We start from the raw sequence: 18,377 nt of genomic DNA, 5'->3' as shown, positions 1-18,377 counted from the left end.
CATAGAGCCTTGCCAGGCATGCCCCAGTATCTCCATCAATGAGGAGAGAAGAGGAAGCTTGACACTTGGCTGTGGGAGATCCGACCCCAGAAGCAGCCCCAGGGAGGCTTCCCTCAAGGACCCCACAGCCACAGGGACAGGGAGGGGACAGGAAGGAGGTGGCCTGAATTTCACCATCCCTGGAGTCTCCGCAGGCAGTGCCAGAATTGGGCAGATTTCAACACCATGGTAAACAACTTTCCCCAAGGAACTGGACAGGTCTGCAGGTCCTAGATAAGTAAGGGACTTTATCTGAGTTCCCCAGCTTCTATCCTTGGCTGGGACCCATGTGGAAAGTCCCCTGTCCTTCTTAGGTTCCCGGTGGAGGCCAAAGCTGGCCCTGGTGGCCATCCTCGTGTCACCTCACCTGGCCAGGGCCTCTGCCCTTATCTCCTGGTGCCAGCATCGTCCACTTCTGCTGACCACACCCCCAGGAAGCACTTGTGTGTGTGTGTGTGTGTGTGTGTGTGTTGCAACTGCCAAAACAGCACAGCTGGTTATTTTTGCAAAACAGAAAAATAAACGTAGCAGGAGGATTCAGTGGAAGCCTGGAGCTTGGCTGCTCCCAGGGACTGCCCCCCCGCCTCTGGCAAATGCAAGACTCTCCTGGAATCACCAGATTTCCTGGAAGCTGGCCGCGGATCACCACTAGGTGAGGATTTCTGTTACCCCGGCTCCGTGGGGCCTCTGCTCTGCTCTCTCTTCAGCCTCGAGGGACAGGGAGCCCCCAGGGGAACCCCCAAAGACTTTCCTGCAGCCGCAGAGTGTGTGGCTCCACCGAGCACCCTGATGACCAGAGGCCTGGAGTACGGCAACTTGCCGGCCAGGGCTCAGGAACCTCCTGCCCCCGTCCCCAGGGAGACAACAGGGAAGGGGGGATCCTGTCCCCCAGGGAGACGACAGGGAAGGGGGACTCCTGTTCCTATCCCCCAGGGAGACCACAGGAAAGGGGGGCTCCTGTCCCTATCCCCCAGGGAGACAACAGGGAATGGGGGTTCCTGTCCCCTAGGGAGGTGACAGGGAAGGGGGGCTCCTGAAGGGGAGCTCCTGTACCTGTCCTCCAGGGAGGAGACAGGGAAGTAGGGTGTGGGGGCTCTGGACGCAGTTCCGATCTCGGTGAGGAGGTGAGAGGGGCCCCCGTGGTGGAAGGATGCAAGGCTGAGCCCTGTCAGGGCCGTGAGCGGTGACTCTTCCTTCCTCCCATCAGCTCCTGACAGTGCTCCTCTCCCACCTGGGCCAGGCGGGCACCTCAGAGCCCTCTGTGCCCAGGGCCATGGCAAAGGCAGGCAGTGGGGGTGTCTTCCTGCACAGCTGCGCCGTCTCCCTCCTCGCCCTGCAGCTCCTGCCAGCTGGGGAAGGTGAGAGTCCGCCCCGCAGAGGGGCCCGGGGAGCCCAGCCGGGTGGCCTGGGAGACAGGCGGGTGGGCACCAACTCCCTGACCCATGCCTCACCTCGCCCTTCGCTCCTGCCTCCCAAGGGAAAGCCGATTTCAAGGTCCTTGGGCCAGACGGCCCCATCCTGGCCACCGTGGGGGAAGACGCATTGCTGCCCTGCAGACTGTCCCTCAACCTCAGCGCGGAGGACATGGAGCTGAGGTGGTACAGGAGCCGGCCCTCGCCCGCTGTGTACCTGCACAGGCGCGGAGCACAGGTGTCCAGAGAGCAGATGGCAGAGTACCGGGGGAGGACGACTTTCCTGGGCGACCACCTGGCCAGGGGCGAAGCTGTGCTGGGGATTCACAACGTCACTGTGTATGACAACGGGACCTACCCCTGCCTCTTCAGGGACGGGGAGCCTCACAGCGAGACCACCCTGGCGCTGCAGGTGGCAGGTGAGGGCTGCCTCAGCCTCCGCCTCCCTGGGAGCGCCTCTCCCAAGTTCCCGGTCCCAGCTCCAGGCTTGGGCTACCATCCACAGTGCGCAGTGTGGGAGCGTCCCCACGTCCTCACATCCCCACCTGCCCACGCTGTGTCCCAGGAGGTGCAGCCTGCCTTCCCACCATTACTGGGAAAGGCAGAAGGCAGGGAGCCAGGGAAGGAGAGGACCAGCTGGGGAGAGGGAGGGGAGACAGAGTGCAGAGGGGAAGGGGAGACAGGAAGGGAGACAGGGACAGGCCAGGGCGGGCAGAGGAGCTGGGGACGTGGAGGGGGCATTCTGCTCTGCAGTCAGCCCTGCCTGGGCTCCTTCCTGTTCCCCACCCTTCCCGACTTGCAACACGGGAAACTCCCGCTGACTCTCCAAGACTCTTTTCTGCTCTGTTGTATGTAGGTGATTGGTGAAACTATGCAAGCACCTCTGGAACCCTCATAACACATCTGGCATTGGCAGCATCCCTGGACTGAGGCTCTGTGTCTCCCCCAGGGCTGGGCTTGGAGCCCAGAATCCATGTGACCGAGGACCTGGACAAGGGCATCCGAGCCGAGTGCACCTCAGCAGGCTAGTACCCAGAGCCTCACGTGGAGTGGAGAGACTTCAGGGGGCATGCAGTGCCGGCTGTGACCCGTTTCTCAGCCTCAGCCACCACTGGCCTCTTGGCTGTGCTGTCCAGGGTGGCCGTCCCAGACAGGAGCATGGGGGGGTCTCACCTGCTCCATCTCCAGCCCCCTGCTCCATGAGAGGAAGGTAGCTGAGAGCCACCTGCCCGGTGAGTGTTCTGTGTGGCTCCAAGCACGGGTGTGTGTGGCCCTGTGTGACGGGACACTGGAGCTTCTGTCTGTGGCCCTGCAGTGGGAGAGGGGAGGGTCCTGGGTGTTGACTGCGAGGGCGGAGTACAGATGGGGGTGCAGACAGCCACTGGGCAGAGAGACCGAGAAAGTTGTGCCCTGACATCGGCTTCCTGTTTGGTTCTTTCCATGTCTCTGGTTTCATAGCAAATTGGAGCAGGATGCATGTAGATGTCCCAGCACACAGTTGCTCCCCACAGCAGGAGAGGTGTGAGTGTCACAGCTGCCAGCACCAGCGTCCCCCAGAGTCCACAGTTCAGCTAAGGGTTGGACCCCATGGGTCTGGACAGATCTGTCTGCCTGAGTCCACCAGCACAGCTGCTGCCCTGAGAGCCCCCCGTGTCCCCCCCAGCCCCTCCCCTCTTATTGCTCGTGGTCTCTACAGTTCCCAGAGCGAGAGCCCAGTGGATGGTGTCCTCCGCAGCCCCCTCCTTGAACTGCACCTGCATTTCCTGCACGTCCGCCCACGGCTCCCTGCTCTTCCTTTTGCCCTAAGTCCACCCCTGGTGTCACTCACACACTGCACCTGCCCATGCATTCTTGGCTGTGTCCAGGTTTAACTTTTCCCAGACCATCCTCTCTGGCTTCTCGGGCACCACGTCCACCGCGTGGTCCTACATTTCTATCACGGCTCGTACACAAGTGTCTGTCCCCGGATGACCTGGTCCCCCTCAGCTCTGCCATAGGGCAGCTTCTGGCCCCTGGAGCTCACTCCTCCCAGCTCTGCTGCTGGGGAAATCCGAGAAGAGAGTGGGGAGGCTGGGGGGCAGAGGACAGGGCAGCTGCTTCCCGCTCATAGGCAGGGTCCTCTCCTGGGTCCCATTTATTATGGGAGCTCCACTTCATGATGTATCACGTCACAAAAGCCCCAGCTCACTGTGGGGTGACGGTCCCAGCTCCTGACACCAGCACTCTGGGGTGAGGGTCCCAGCTCCTGACTCCCACTGTGGGGTGAGGGTCCCAGCTCCTGACACCAGCACTCTGGGGCGAGGGTCCCAGCTCCTGACACCAGCACTCTGGGGTGAGGGTCCCAGCTCCTGACTCTCACTGTGAGGTGAGGGTCCTAGCTCCTGATTCCCACTGTGGGGTGAGGGTCCCAGCTCCTGACTCTCACTGTGGGGTGAAGTCCCAGCTCCTGACACCAGCACTCTGGGGTGAGGGCCCCACCACGTTTGGGAAGACCCTCCCTCAGACCCGGCCCCATCGTGCATGTGAATGAGCATCCATTTCTGAACTGTTTCAGAGCAGGCTGGAGACCTGGTACCCCTGACTCAGATCCTGCAGCAGGGCCTGAGACAGGGACTCTCATCCCGATGTGCTTGGATCCCCAGGGTCCCCGTGGGCCTCCCTCTCAGGACGGCCCCACCCTCCGCGTGGAGGATGCCCCTGTTTCTGATCCTCATTGTGCTGGGGCTCATCATAGCTGGGGGTCTCTGCCTCTGCCCGAAGCTGAACCGGGAAGAGAGCGAGGAGCAGCCGGAGAAAGGGAGGCAGCAGGAAGAACAGGAGCTGGGGCCTGGAGCCAGCTGCGACAGGATTGAGCCATTCCAGGGTGAGTGGGAGTGGGGAGCTGGGCAGGACCCCCGCTGTCACTCACCTGGGCCTTCTGAACCAGCTTTGTTCTGTCCTGGGGTGGGGCAGGGGCTTGTGGAGGGGCCGGCTGCCTGGCAAGAACCTGCAGTCTCAGGCTTCACACTGTTCTTCCCGCCTGGTCCCCCTGGTTGTCCTCCCTGATGGACACAGGGGCATCTGAGCTTGAGGCTATAGTGACTGCCCGGGCTGGGGAATGGGCTCCTTTAGCTGTCCCAGGTGGCTCCCTGGATCGGCCTCTACTGTGTTGTGGGGATGGCACCATGGTGGGAGGAGAGGCAGACAGGAAGGAGAGGGCACAGCAGCCCCTAAAGGAGCCAGCCGGGTGCCACGAGAACACCCCTCCTTCCTGAGGGCAGCACACACAGCGGCTGTGCATTGGCCCCTCACAGGCCCACCACCTCCACACCAGGACCGCGGCCAGCACAGGAGGCCCCGGGGGCACCGTCAGAGCCTGTCCAGCCTGGCAGTGCGGGCTGCAGCCTCGGCGTGAGCTCCTTGGAGTCCAGGGACGGGGCGTGTTCTGTGACAGGTGATGCCAGGGGAACTCAGTGAGCTCTCGTGCGATTTCGCTGCTTCCAGAACACGAGGCTGGGCTGGGTTTCCATCAGCCAGACCCCAAGACACCACAGCCTCCTGCATCACTGCAGAAACAAGTCCCTCCATCGGAAATGGCCGGTGGGGGTGGAGTCCTTGGAGCCAGGTGCCCCAGGGGACAAGGAGAGGACAGGAGCCCCTTCTTCTAGGGCGGTGGGCATGGTTTCCCTCCCACACTCATTTCTGACAGAGTGAGAAGCCCAGAGTTACTCAAGAGGATGCTGGACAGGGGTGGGTGAGAGCACAGGTGTCCTGAGGCTTGTCCTCAGGCGTGAGTGCATGTGTGCAGGCGTGTGGGTGTGTGTGAGCAGTGTCCAGGCCTTGCATGAGCATGTGCACGAGGTCATGTGTGTGCACATGGAGGTGGTATACACGCATACATGTGTGCATTGTAATGTGTGTGCATTGTAAAGTGTGTGCATGGGTGTGTGTTCCCATCTAAAAGAGCACAGGTTTCATGTCAGACGCTGGGAAGTGGGCACAGAGGCCTGGGAAGGAAGACCCTGGCTCCTTTTGCTCTTGCAAAGTCCAAGGAGAGGCAAATACACAGGTGCACACACATGCTGGCATGCGCTCTTGCACACAGACACATGCACACATGCTAGAGTGCTCTCTCACACACACATATACACAAGATGGCGCTGGCATACTCTCACACAGACACACACATTGGTTTACTCTCACAATGCACACACATGCTGGCGTGCTCTCTCACACACAGAAATGTTTGTGTGCTCCCTCACACATAGACACACATGCACACACACTGGCACTGTCACACACACAGGTACACACTGGCATGCTCTCTCACACACACATCACACCCACACACTGGCACTGTCTCACAGACACACACACACACACTCTGTGCACTCAGCCAGGTCTCTGCCACCCCAGAAGCAGATCCCTATCACCTGCTTGGGCTGATGGCTGGCAGGAACACAGGAAGAGTACAGGGGTCCCATTGTGGGGCAGACCCTGACATTCCTGTGCATGAGGGACGGCGGACCCACCCCTGATGCCTGTCCCTGGCCTCTTTCCATAGTGAGTCCCTCGCTGGACCCCACCACAGCCAGCCCCAGGCTCTCCCTGTCTGAGGATCAGAAGAGCATGAGGCGGCTGCTCTTCGACCAGGACCTGCCCCCCTGTGCCAGTAGCTTTGATCAGGACCCCTGTGTGCTGGCCTGGGAGCAGTTCTTTGCCGGGCAGTACTACTGGGAGGTCGAGGTGGGGGATGGGAAGGCCTGGACACTGGGCATGTGTCTGGGCAGTGTGGGCCGGGAGGGCAGGGTCCCCAAGGCCCCCCAGCATGGCCTCTGGGTAGTGGAGTATTACGAGGAGCGACTCCAGGCCCTGTGCTATCCCAGGACGTGGCTCTGGCCTCTCTGGTGCCTCTGTCGGGTGGGCATTTTCCTGGATTGTGATGGGAGATTTTCTTCTAAAAAATATTTCCTTATTAGATAGGCAGAGGGACAGAGACAGAGAGAACAAGCTCCCATCTGATCTTTCACTCCTGAAATATCCTGACTCTGGGAGCCAGGGACCCAATCCCAGTCTCCCATGTGCGAATCCCATTTCTGGGGTCATCACTGTGGACTGCCGGAGTCTGCGTTAGCAGGAAGCTGAACCAGGAGGCAGAGCTAGGGATCCAACACATGCTCTCTGAGGTGGGCCACAGGTTTCCCGAACAGTGTCTTATCTGCCAAGCCAAACCCCTGCCCCTAAGGTTTTATTTATTTATTTTTTTAATTTTAAAGTTGGAATAGTGTTGGCCTTTCTGTTACAGTACTGAAAACATAGGCACAATTAAAACGACAAGCCCGGGGTGCAAGCTTGGCTCAGCGGTTACAACATCGCTTGGATGCCTGCATCCCAGATCATGGTGCTGGGTTCAAGTCCCAGCTCTGTTCCTGGGAGATGCCAGCTTCCTGCTGATTGAACCCTGGGAGACAGCAGGTGATGGCTCAAGTACCTGGGCCCGTGCCACCCACCTAGAGACCCACGGAGTTTCTGATTCCAGCCTGACCCAGCGCTGGCTACTGGGGCATCTGGGGAGTGAACCAGTGGATGGGAGATGAAGCTCTGCACCTCCCTCCCTGCTCCTCCAACCTCCCCCTCCTTCCCTCTTTCCTCCCCCTCCAGCTTCCATATAAAATGAATACAACTAAGTAAATAAGTAAACCTCAAGACACTTTAAAAGAAAAAAAGGAGCCCCTTGGAAAATGGTAGGAAAAAGAAGTAAGTGAGCTAACAAGATGGACCCAGATTGGCCAATGCAGCTGTGAAGGTTATTGAACTACTGTTAACTTTCTCTGGTGTTACAGAGCAGTTTCTCAGCCATGGCATTAATATTTTGTCCATATCATTCTCTGTCATGTGGGGCTATGTGTGCACTTTATGCTATGGGGCTGTGTGCATTTCCTTTTAATTTGTTATTTAATTATTTTTTTTAAATTTTTGACAGGCAGAGTTAGACAGTGAGAGAAAGAGACAGAGAGAAAGATCTTCCTTCAGTACGTTCACCCTCCAAATGCCCTCCGTGGCCAGTGTGCTGTGCCGATCCGAAGCCAGGAGTTAGGTGCTGCCTCCTGGTCTCCCATGTGGGTGCAGGGCCCAAGCATTTGGGCCATCCTCCACTGCCTTCCCGGGCCAGAGCAGAGAGCTGGACTGGAAGAGGAACAACTGGGACAGAACCGGTGCCCCAACCAGGACTGGAACCCAGGGTACCAGCGCCGCAGGCAGAGGATTACTCTAGTGAGCCACAGTGCCAGCCTATTTAATTATTTTTTAATTTATTTGAAAAGCAGAGTTAGAGGGATGAGAGAGATAGAGAAAGAGAGTGAGAGTGAGAGCAAGAGACCGAGAGCGAGAGAGAGACAGATCCTCCATCAGCTGGTTTACTCCCCAAATGGCCACAATGGCCAGGGCTGTGCCAGGCCAAAGCCAGGAGGCTGGAGCTTCTTCCAGGTCTCCTACAAGCACTTGGGTCATCTCCCACTGCTTTCCCGGGTGCATTAAAGGGAGCTGGATTGGAAGTGCAGCAGCTGGGTGTTGCAGCACGCCCAAGCAGGATGCCGGCATCACTGTGCCACCATGCCTGCCCCTGTCTGCCTTGCTCTGGACCCTCCCCTCCCTCTGGGTGCCCTGCACACAGTGACCAGCCAGCCTGCCTTCTGCGCCGTGCTCCTCCTGACTCATTCTCGCTGGTGCACATGCGTCTGTCCCTGGAGGCTGCCTGTGGGTTACCTCACCCCTTCGCTGGGTGCATCAGTGCTGCCCTTGCTGCATCCCTTCTCAGGGGGGTGCAGGGAGCCGATGCCCACCTCACTCTACGCCTTCAGAGTAGACTGGGAGTGAGCACCATGGTGGACTGCGGGTGTCACAGGGAGCACTGGGAGTAGCCGAGCTCACTGCTGGCAGAAGAGGGGGCCCTGCCTTCTGCTTTCCTGATATTTCTGCTTTTCCTACCCTGTAATGGAGTTGCTCTCACCTCTCAGTTTCTCATAGTACGGATGGCTGTGCAGAGTAGGGGTGACTCCTGTGCAGCCAGGGTCAGCAGTCCAGTACCTCCTCTCGTTGGGAGTGGGTGGGAATGCTTGGCTATCCTGGCCTGTGGAGGTGAGACCGTGGGAGGTGTGCAGTGTGTGAAAAGGCACCGAGGAGATCCTCAGGCCATGGGCGCAGGGCAGTGTGGGAGCCAACTGCACTTAGGCAGGATCAACTCGGGTTGCATGTGCTGTGGGTTGTATGTTCTCGAGTGACAAGTCACGAAAGAAGAAGACTTCTTGTCATGTGGTATAAAGGATGTGTCCTGTCATGGCTGTTGGCGTTGACCTTGGTCACATGGCTGAGGCAGTGCTCTGCAGGCTTCCTCACCCCGTGGTCACTGCTGTCCTGTCACACGCCACAAGGTGGGAGGAAGCTGCATCCTGACGCCATCTCATCCCTTCTGTTTTCTTCTGCACCTACTCTCTGATGTTTGCTTGTTTCCCAGGTGTCCCCAGGGCGTCTTCACGCATCCATCAGCACTTCAGTGTATACCTGAGAGTGCTGCACTTACACCTCTCCTGATTGTTAGAGGTAGACATTAGATGCGTTTCTCCCACTCCTGGAGGACACGCTTTCAAAAGCACTGCCCTGTGTGTGTCTCCGCTGTGCCTCATGCAAAATTCTCACATTTAACAAAAACTGCAATAGTCTTACGTTTGTAAGATACTGGCCACAACCCTTGTGACAGGTGACAAAAGTTCACCACTTTTCACCCCTATGGTCTCTTAGGAGGCAGACTTTTTTTTTTTAAGTTTTTTTTTTTTTAATTTGACAGGTAAAATTACAGACAGTGAGAGAGAGAGAAAGAAAGGTCTTCCTTTCATTGGTTCACTCCCCAAATGGCCGCTATGGCCGGAGCTACAAAAATTGGAAGCCAGGAGCCAGGTGCTTCCTTCTGGTTTCCCAGGCGTGTGCAGGGGCCCAAGCACCTGGGCTATCCTCCTCTGCCTTTCTGGGCCACAGCAGAGAGCTGGACTGGAAGAAGAGCAACAGGGACTAGAACCTGGCGCCCATATGGGATGCCGGTGCCACAGGTTGAGGGTTAGCCTAGTGTACCATTGCACCGGCCCCAGGAGGTAGACTTTCAACAGAGGCACATCTTTGCCAGGGGACTCGGTCTCAGTTAAAACATGTTCTCCTATGTCCTTCCAACATGCAGCCTTCCCCGCCCCATTCACTTCCAAAACCAGGAAAGGTTCCTAATGATGGGAACAGGGAGGTCTGAGGGCAGCTGTTCCCAGCCCCCGCCTTCCTCCTGGGGGAAGAACACAGCCCCAGCCCGCTCCTCTGCCTGGCTCTGTTGGCCGCCCCTGACTGCAGCGTCTAACCCCAGTCCTGGAAAGTGGGTGAGGGGAAATGAATCTTCCTGGGTGCATGGCTGAGAAGGCAAGGCCTGCTTCTGGCTCCTTAAGATGGGGTCTTTTGGAGGGAAATTAAAAACAAAATGCTCTAATTATTGTACCCCAAGGTTATTTTTCTCTGAAACTCTAATTCTGTGGTTGAGAAGCAGAATTTGTCACTTTCGTTCTCAAGGGACAGCACCTTGAACACGGATCACCACGGGACTTCTATAGCTTTACTCAAACCCTTTCAGTTCTGGTGAAACAGATGTGGCATCTTGCAAGTTAGCAGCTTCCCCTGCCATCTGCATCTATTACCATACCTCACCCAAGAAAATGTCACGTGGGAATAATGGTACTCTCATTTCCATTATGATTTCATGCATTTTCCTGTCTTAGTTCTTACACCCCAGATTTACAAGGTGATACAAAAATCTTACAAAGAACGAGAACTTAGAGTTTTCGTAATGTATGCTTCACACCGAGTATGTGTCCCTAATGTTATAAAAAAAACTCAAAAGACAACCCACGTCAATGTACTACTATTTTGCTTGGACAAGCTAGTTTGCTTATATCAAAAACTCCTGTTCCCCTCCTGCATGAGAAAGGAGAGCTCCTGCACCCAGTGTTTCCCTTGATAGGTCTGATTTTGTCTTCCAGGTGTTTCCCCTTTGTTTTCTCCCCGCTGGAACCAAAGAAGCATCCCTGTCACTCTGTGGTGCACTTGGAGCCATGATCAGAACACCTGCCATGCTGCAGGAATGGAGAGCCCTGCAGTCTGGGGGCCGGCACACAGCACACCTCCCCATCACACCGTAGGGAGTTTACCTCCTTTCCACTTTCTCAGCAGACTCTCCCTCACCTCCTTGTTCCGGAGCATGTAGATGAAGGGGTTGAGAACGGGGGTCACCACGGTGTTCAGGATGTGGATGGCCTTGCTCAGGTCCAGGGCGTTCTTGATGGAGGTTCGCACATGCAGGAAGATGGTGGACCTGTACCACAGGAGGACCACAGTGAGGTGGGAGGAACACGTGGAGAAGGCCTTGCTCCGGCCACTGGCCGAGGGGATCCTGAGGATGGTGCTGATGATGTAGACGTAGGAGACCAGGGAGATGAGGCATGAACTCAGGATGACCACACAGGCGATCACGAAGGCCACGATCTCCACGGCTTGTGTGCTGGTGCAGGCCAGGGCGATCCAGGGCGCGATGTCACAGAAGTGGTTGATGGCACGGGGACCGCAAAAGGACAGGCTGCTGACGAGGGCAGTGGGTGCCACGATGGGCAGGAAGCCACAGGCCCAGCAGCCCAGGGCCAGCAGCAAGGAGAGCAGGCTGCTCATGATGGCCACGTAGTGCACTGGGATGCCAGCACCACAGGCGGTGGCCCTACCCACCAGCCCCCACACTCTGTGTTTAGACTCTGAAAACTTGATGCCACAGCCAGCCCTTTGCAAGAGATTAGGCTAATTGGAGACACTAAGTTCTGTGAGCCTCGTATTCACCTAACACACAGACCAAACCTCCAGATTTCTGCAAGTGTGCACTTGGCCTAGAATGGAGAATTCTCACACTCATGGGAACATCATTCTTCTTCTTAGATTAATTAATTTATTTTTTAAGGCAGAGTTGGAGAGGGAGAGGGAGAGGGAGGGGGAGGGGGAGGGGGATGGGGAATGGAAGGGGAAGGGGGAAGGGAAGGGGGAAGAGGAGAGGGAATGTCCATCCATTGGTTCACTCCCCAGTTGTCCGAAAAGGCCAGGGCTAAGCCAGGCTGAAGCTAGGAGTCAGGAGTCTCATCTGGGTCACCCATGTGGGAGGCAGGGCCCCAAGCACTTGGGCCATCTTCTGATGACTTTCCTGGGTCATTAGTAGGGAGCTGGATCAGAAGTAGAGCAGCAAGGAGAGGATCCAGCATGTATATGGGATACCGGCATCCCTGGTTGCAGCTTTACTGCTAAGCCACAGCGCCAGCCCGGAGCCCAACCATTTTTAACAGTGCAAAGTGGAGGAGATGGAGCAGTCCTCATGGCTGCATCATAGAGCCAATGAGTTCCCGACCCATGAGTCACAGTGCCTGCCCATTTCTGAGAAGCCTCAATGGCTTCCCACTTAAAAGCTAAGCTGCAAAGCCTTGGAATTGTTTCTCCTTAATCACAGGGATGGCATCAAATAGCTTCAGTTGGATCTACAATCAGGCAGGACCATGACCTTCAAAGGAAGCCACAGCTCCTCTTCCTTTCTCTGTCACACTCGGGAGGCTGCTGAAAAGCTGCAGCTGTGACCAGGAGTAAATTATGGAGCTAGGTCTGTGGGGGCGGGGGGTTCAAAAGTGTTTCTCTGACTTCTCCTTGAATGCCAGTCATGGAGGATTGATTGCAGTCGCCCTACTTAGAGTGACTACCTATTTTATCCATGAAATCCCAAGTTTTCCATCATGCAAATATTTCATTGACATTTATTTCAAAGTTATCCTAGTTTATTGCTCAATTCAGTCTTTATAGTTATTCTAAATTTAGGAGGATGGGACATAATGGGCTGATTCTGCTGTAAATTAAGTATTTCTGTTGCAGATTAAGGTGGAAATACCATCCTGAACCTGTATATCAAAAACATTAACGAATGACCATGCACACAATTGATTTGAAATTGTTTGTATCACCTGCTACAAGCAGCAGAATGTTAAAAGGTTATTGAAAAGTATAGATAACAATGGTTTAAACTGTTCATGTGATCGAATAGTCTATTCTGGGGTCACTGGTACCAACAACACTGCATTACTTTTGGTGAATCTATGCATACTATGAGGGAAAACATTTATTTACATACAGAATGTCAAGTCACTCAAAATCTTCTTTCTACCTAGTTATGTTGCATGAGGGTGCTGAGCTCGGAGTAGGATTGTAGGATTTTAGGAACTCAGCAAACAGAAATGAGCACCTGGTCGTCAGGGCCAGAGTTACATGGACTGCACGGAGAGAAAGACAAGGCTGGGCAGGGTTTGCCAAGAGCCTCGGCACTCTGGCGCCCGCTGTTGGCTTCCAAAGCCCTACAGTGGCAAACTCAAATGTTCCCCCCCCACTGCTGTAAACACAGTCCATGCAGGCATATTGATCACTGTTTTGCACACTCCCTGAAACTGCCCAGGACGCCTGCAGGCCTCAGATAACACAGACTGCAGACTCCTCAGCTCACTGTGCTGCTCAGCTCCCCTGCAATGCCCTTCCCTGGGGTCCTCTTGCCCCCTTCTGTGCCTAGTGACCCTGGCCCCAGGGTCCTTGGGCTGGGGGGTGTCCTGCTAGAGGACACCCATTGGCTCCATTAGAGCCTGTGGAAACATCCTCCAAAGGCAGTGTTGTGCTGCCTCATCAGTGGGCAAATTCCCCAAAGTCACAGCTGGAAGTGACAAGAGGCCCTGTTTACAAACATCAGGATTTCTTTCTCACTGAAATGTAACACAGCTGGTGAATGATCTGTTAAACAATGGGGAATCAATGAGGAGTTTTAATCCAGATATTTCTAGTTGCCTGGAAGTGAGTGGGAAAGGGTTGGTGTTAGGAGGGGCTGAATTCAGAGCAGGTGAGGAGTCCTCTGGTTCCTCTGGTGTTCCTGACCTGCTGGTCCTCCCTCCATGTTCCTCCTTCCTCTGTCTCCCCAGTTCCTGCCGTGCCCCCAGGTGGCCCAGGCACTCCCTGCTGCTCCCTGAGTGCAGGTGGAAGTGCTGTGTAAACACAGGGCTCTCCAGGCAGTGTTGAGCCAAGTTTATGCCCCAGCTTGTGCTTGGCTGTTTGAGCTGGTCGTAGTATGAATGAGCCATTCTTTATGATTCTGTATGCGTCTCTCCTCCCTTCCATACTGGAGGCCACACTGAAGCCGAGTCTGCCCTGGCCCCTTCCATAAGACTGTGTCCTTGGGATGGGTCTGGCATGTAGTAGGGGATTGAAAACATTTTGGGCCGGCGCCTCAGCTCACAAGGCTAATCCTCCACCTGTGGTGCAGGCACACCGGGTTCTAGTCCCAGTCAGGGAACTGGATTCTGTCCCGGTTGCCCCTCTTCGAGGCCAGCTCTCTGCTGTGGCCCGGGAGTGCAGTGGAGGATGGCCCAAGTGCTTGGGCCCTGCACCCGCATGGGAGACCAGGAGAATCTCATGGCTCCTGGCTTCGGATCAGCACAGTGCACCGGCTGCAATGCCCCAGCCAGGGTCTCTCTCTCTCTTTCTCTCTCTCTCTCTCTCACTGTCCACTCTGCCTGTCAAAAAAAAAAAAAAAAAAAAAGAAAGAAAGAAAGAAAGAAAGAAAACATTTGTGGAATTAATGACCAGAGCAATGGGCATGAGAAGTCTTCTCAGCACTGACAGAATCAAAGAAAATACTAAAGGGTCTCGGTTTCCAGTGCACATCTTTTGCCAGCCAGAACTCACAATAGAACACAATAACTTGCAGTTTCCCTCTCACCCCTATAATTGCATTGAAAAAAGATATTAGAAATTCATTCATTAGAAGTTATTACACACAAATACTTGGCACTTCAAAAATACTCATCTATTCTTCCTTGTGCCTAGTAGATATTGTGGATAAATGCCCATTTCACACATATTCTTTTTCATTCCTTCTTTCCATAGCTGTTTAACAAACACCAGTGTCCCATTAGGGTCAGGTCTGCAAGGTCCTAAGGATTTCCCAACAGTTCTTAGAAGTTATAGAGACTTTTGTACCTAAGGCTATTGAAAGAAAAGAGGAATCCCGTACAATCTGAAGCTCACATGTGTGTAGTCACAAGGCCCTGGAATGTTACCATCTTGATTCCCATTAGATGGTAAAAGAAAGCAACCAAGGATAAAATTTCCCCCAGCATGGTTTAACAGAGACCATTCACCTTTGATCGGTTGTTGGCCAGAGACCCCCGCCAGCAGTTGCTCCGCTCTGACCTGTGGGGTCCATCCTGGGCCCACAGGGACATCAGCAGAGCTTCTGTAGCCACCACCCCAGGCCTCACTCAGTCCATCAAGTGTCCTCTGCAGCTTTCCTTATCAAACAACGGAGCTTCCTCTCACTCCAACTCTGTATATACCACACTTCCTCCTCACAACTTTTCTAACAGCCTCTTTGAAGTCTTTGTTCCTCAAGCTGTAGATAACAGGGTTCAGCAGTGGGGTGACCACAGTGTAGAAGACAGAAGCAATCTTGCTGATTTCTGGTGACAGCTGGGCACAGGGGCGCACATACATGGAGATCATAGTGCCGTAGTAGATGGTGACAACAGCCAGGTGGGAGCCGCAGGTGGAGAAGCTCTTCATCCGGCCAGAGGCTGAAGGGATCCTCAGGATGGAGGACACGATGAGCACGTAGGACATGAGGGTCAGGAAGAAGCAGATGCAGAGGACGGCAATGGACAGGACGAAGATGGCCAGCTCGGGAACACGGACACTGGAGCACGACAGCTGCATCAGTGGGTGGAGGTCGCAGAAGAAGTGGTTGATCTGGTTGGGGCCACAGAAGTCCAACGTGGAGATCATCAGGGAAGGCAGAAAGCCCGTGCCAGCGCCCATCAGCCAGGAGGCAGCCATTAGCTTGGTGCAGGTCTCGGGGCTCATGAGGACAGGGTAGTGGAGTGGGCGGCAGATGGCCAGATAGCGGTCGCAGGCCATCATGGCCAGGAGGAAGCACTCGGTAGCCCCAAAGAACACGAAGAAGTAGAGCTGTGCCATGCAGGCGGAGAAGGAGATGGCCCGGCCCCCCGAGAGGAGGCTGGCGAGGAGAAGGGGCACGGTGGTGGACGTGTAGCAGATCTCCAGACAGGAGAGGTGTTTGAGGAAAGAGTACATCGGAGAGTGCAGCAGCTGCTGCTGGCTCACCACAGCGATGACAACAACATTGCCTGCAATGGTGAGAGTGTAGACAGCCAGGAAAATGGCAAAGAGCAGAGTCTGCCACTCAACAATGTTCTGGAACCCTAGGAGCTGAAACTCAGTGACAGCGGACTTGTTCGGGGGCATGGCCATTGCCTACAGGGGACAGAGAAATTGGGGAGAGGCACAGAACACAGAAAAGACGCACAGAACACAAAAGATGCTGATAATATTCATGCTTGGAACTCCAGACAGGATTTCTAATAGTTGATGTCTCTGGGTACAGCTTTCCAGAGGCATGAACCTATAATTCCATGTCTCTTTAACAAGATACAGCTGAACATGACTAAGACCACAGAGGGAGACTGTGTAAGTGCCGTTTTGATTTAATTAAGTAGATAGAATTAGTATCAAGATGGGGTTGGTGCGGATCTTCCCAGAGCTCACACAGGCCCAGGGAGCTGCCACCCTGCTGAACCCCGACTCCCGGCTCACCCTTCCTAACACAGAAGCCCCTGCCTCTTGCCACTTGTGATTTTGCTGGGGTTACCTCCCAGGGCTGACATTACCTCAAATCTCATCGGGATGAGGGAAGCACAGAACTTGGCTCCCAGGAGGCTGGGTCGGCATCAGTGCCACGCAGTGAGATGCAGCTAAGCTCCTGTTTTGCAGCTTTCTTTGAAATTGTATTAAAATAAACAGAATTAAGACAGTTGCTGTTCTTCCATGCAGTCTTACATGGACGAAGCAGCCGCTGACTTCTTGAGAACTCTGTCTTGGTCACTGTTGTTACTAGTGTGGCACACGCTTGCCTCTTGGGGCAGAATTAGTGACAGTTTCCACACCGACAAGCAAAGGTGAGCTGTGCCCCCATAGCTAGGGCTCATTTCCCAGCCTGATGTCCGCAGCCACAACAACCAGACCTGGAGATCTGGGCTGTGGGACGCAGCACCCAGCACGTGCACTACAGGCTGAAGCAAGCTCCTCCTTCTCCCTGGAAACCCCCTTTCCCCCTGCCAGTGCACAGAGCCCTGCGTTGCCCCTGCCCCGGGCTCCGGGTTACTCTCCTCCAACCTAACTTGCACTAGGCTTCCATCATCAGATCTGCAGTTTGCCATCTCCTGCTGGTGCTGGGTTTGGTTGAAGCAGCTGCCTCCCTTCAATAACCATGGGGCGCCTGGGGACCTGCCCTTGAGAGCCCTGCTCCCCAGACACTCTCCTGTGAGCTGCCAATCAGGTGCATGAACAATGAGGTCGGCCTTCCGAGACTTGAATCTGCCCACCAGGGACAGTGGCAGCTCCCATGCTCTGCTGGAAATAGGATTGGAAACACTGAACTTAGGACAGGCCCCGGCAATGCTGAACTGGAAATTGAATCAGACAAGAGTGTTCCTCCAAAATGAAAGAAGTAGGCAGTTAGTGATGGAACAGTTCTGACGACCAAACATGTAGAAGTTACTCTTCACTGAGTAGCTTCTGCCGCCACACTTTACAGGGGTGGCTGTTTGACAACTGTGTACACCTAGGTAAACTAAATAATTCATATCACCGGGAAAACTTAAATTTTGAAGACCCAATCTGTGCTCTTCTGGAATAGGCACAAGAAACCTGAATTTTCTCTCCAAAACCCTTTTAGTCATTTTTAAAATATTTTTTTAAAAACATTTATTTGAAAGGTAAAGTGACAGAGAAAGAGGGGGATAGATAAGATCTTCCCTCTGCTGGCTCACTCCCCAAATGCCCACAGCAGCCAGGGCTCTGCCAGGCTGGATACAGGAGCCAGGAACTCCATCCAGGCCTCCCAGATGGGTGGCGGGGGCTCAAGGATTTGAGCCATCATCTGCTACCTCCCTGGAGCATTAGCAGGGAGCTGGATGGGGAACATGGAGCAGCAGGGACTGAAACGGGGTGTTCTGTGGGCGGGGACAGCCTTCCTGTGAACACCACGGCAGCCGGGGTGATGGAGCCTCGGAACTGTCAATCTTACTGATTTCTCAACTTGACCTTCATAACCTTATTGTTAACTTGTTTTAAGTAACTGCATAGTAATTAATAGTTGCATTGAAGTAAAAATAAACACCCAATGATGCGTAGCACACAAAAACAATATATTCCCTGATATCTTTATTCAAACTTTATCTAAAGTGATATTCCAAAACTCTTCTTTTATATTTCTCGGTAAAGCTGTTTTGAAGGTGCCCTTCACAGGTGCATTATTAACTTGTGCACAGAGAAATCTGAAGTCCTATAACTATCTTTTACCACGGTATTTTTACCCAGTCAGTTACTGGCATTTTATGCTAATAAATGGCTGCCAGAAATCATTAGAACATAAGAGAAATGACCACAGTTCCCTGAGATCACAGCCTAACTTCACTGTAAAATATAGAATACTGCCATTTGTGGAGCATTCGTTGAGTTGGTTTTCAGGGTTGAGTGGCTTGCACACATGACCTCACCCTCACGGTGGTCTGCGTGTCCAGTGTCCACTTAGAAGAAGGAACTCAGAGGCCCAGAAAGAGAGTGATTGGCTCAAGGCCACCAGATCAAAGTACCACAGCACCACCAGTCCCAGCCAGAACAGCTGGCTGTCGGGGCCATACGTGGGGTCTTTGAGGAAGAAGCTAAGCATGGATTTCAAAAATACTTGCACCAGAATGGGCTCATTCTGTTCCCAGGAGCTCTTTAAGG

At 54.3% G+C, this 18,377-nt stretch overlaps 3 protein-coding genes across 4 annotated transcripts; 1 reads left to right on the top strand and 2 right to left on the bottom strand.

The window, feature by feature from the left end:
• Window positions 1-513: 513 nt before the first annotated feature.
• Window positions 514-2,865, top strand: LOC100353136 (butyrophilin-like protein 10). Of its 2 annotated transcripts, none has more exons than XM_070075948.2 (4): window positions 514-691; window positions 1,247-1,397; window positions 1,517-1,870; window positions 2,401-2,865. In XM_070075948.2, the coding sequence occupies exons 2-4, from the start codon at window positions 1,313-1,315 to the stop codon at window positions 2,478-2,480; spliced, it is 519 nt and encodes a 172-aa protein (XP_069932049.2). In that variant the 5' UTR covers window positions 514-691; window positions 1,247-1,312; the 3' UTR covers window positions 2,481-2,865. The 2 variants fall into 2 exon arrangements, with proteins under 2 accessions (XP_069932049.2, XP_089190855.1); XM_089334729.1 differs by having other exon boundaries at window positions 515-691; window positions 2,308-2,865.
• A 7,665-nt stretch (window positions 2,866-10,530) lies between these two features.
• LOC149125929 (olfactory receptor 6F1-like) lies at window positions 10,531-11,469 on the bottom strand. The gene has a single exon (XM_089334728.1). It carries the CDS (start codon window positions 11,178-11,180, stop codon window positions 10,647-10,649), a length of 534 nt encoding a protein of 177 aa, XP_089190854.1. The 5' UTR covers window positions 11,181-11,469; the 3' UTR covers window positions 10,531-10,646.
• Window positions 11,470-14,867: 3,398 nt separating this feature from the next.
• On the bottom strand, window positions 14,868-16,376 carry LOC149125928 (olfactory receptor 11L1-like). Its single transcript, XM_089335604.1, has one exon. The coding sequence runs from the start codon at window positions 15,837-15,839 to the stop codon at window positions 14,868-14,870; it is 972 nt and encodes a 323-aa protein (XP_089191730.1). The 5' UTR covers window positions 15,840-16,376.
• Window positions 16,377-18,377: the final 2,001 nt, after the last annotated feature.

The sequence above is a fragment of the Oryctolagus cuniculus genome, chromosome 6, assembly GCF_051225735.1.
Source record: "Oryctolagus cuniculus isolate XC-2025 breed Fujian yellow rabbit chromosome 6, ASM5122573v1, whole genome shotgun sequence".
In the NCBI taxonomy this organism is placed as follows: Eukaryota; Metazoa; Chordata; class Mammalia; order Lagomorpha; family Leporidae; genus Oryctolagus; species Oryctolagus cuniculus.
The sequence above is the reverse complement of the archived record's forward strand: the minus strand, read 5'-3'. Positions and strand labels throughout refer to the sequence as shown.

Bases quoted from the DNA above. Each gene is read 5' to 3' on its own strand.
- LOC149125929 (XM_089334728.1), bottom strand. From the start codon at position 11,180: ATGAGCAGCCTGCTCTCCTTGCTGCTGGCCCTGGGCTGCTGGGCCTGT.
- LOC149125928 (XM_089335604.1), bottom strand. From the start codon at position 15,839: ATGGCCATGCCCCCGAACAAGTCCGCTGTCACTGAGTTTCAGCTCCTA.
- LOC100353136 (XM_070075948.2), top strand. From the start codon at position 1,313: ATGGCAAAGGCAGGCAGTGGGGGTGTCTTCCTGCACAGCTGCGCCGTC. The intron at 1,398-1,516 runs GTGAGAGTCCGC...CTGCCTCCCAAG, and splicing joins GCTCCTGCCAGCTGGGGAAG to GGAAAGCCGATTTCAAGGTC. The intron at 1,871-2,400 runs GTGAGGGCTGCC...TGTCTCCCCCAG, and splicing joins CCTGGCGCTGCAGGTGGCAG to GGCTGGGCTTGGAGCCCAGA.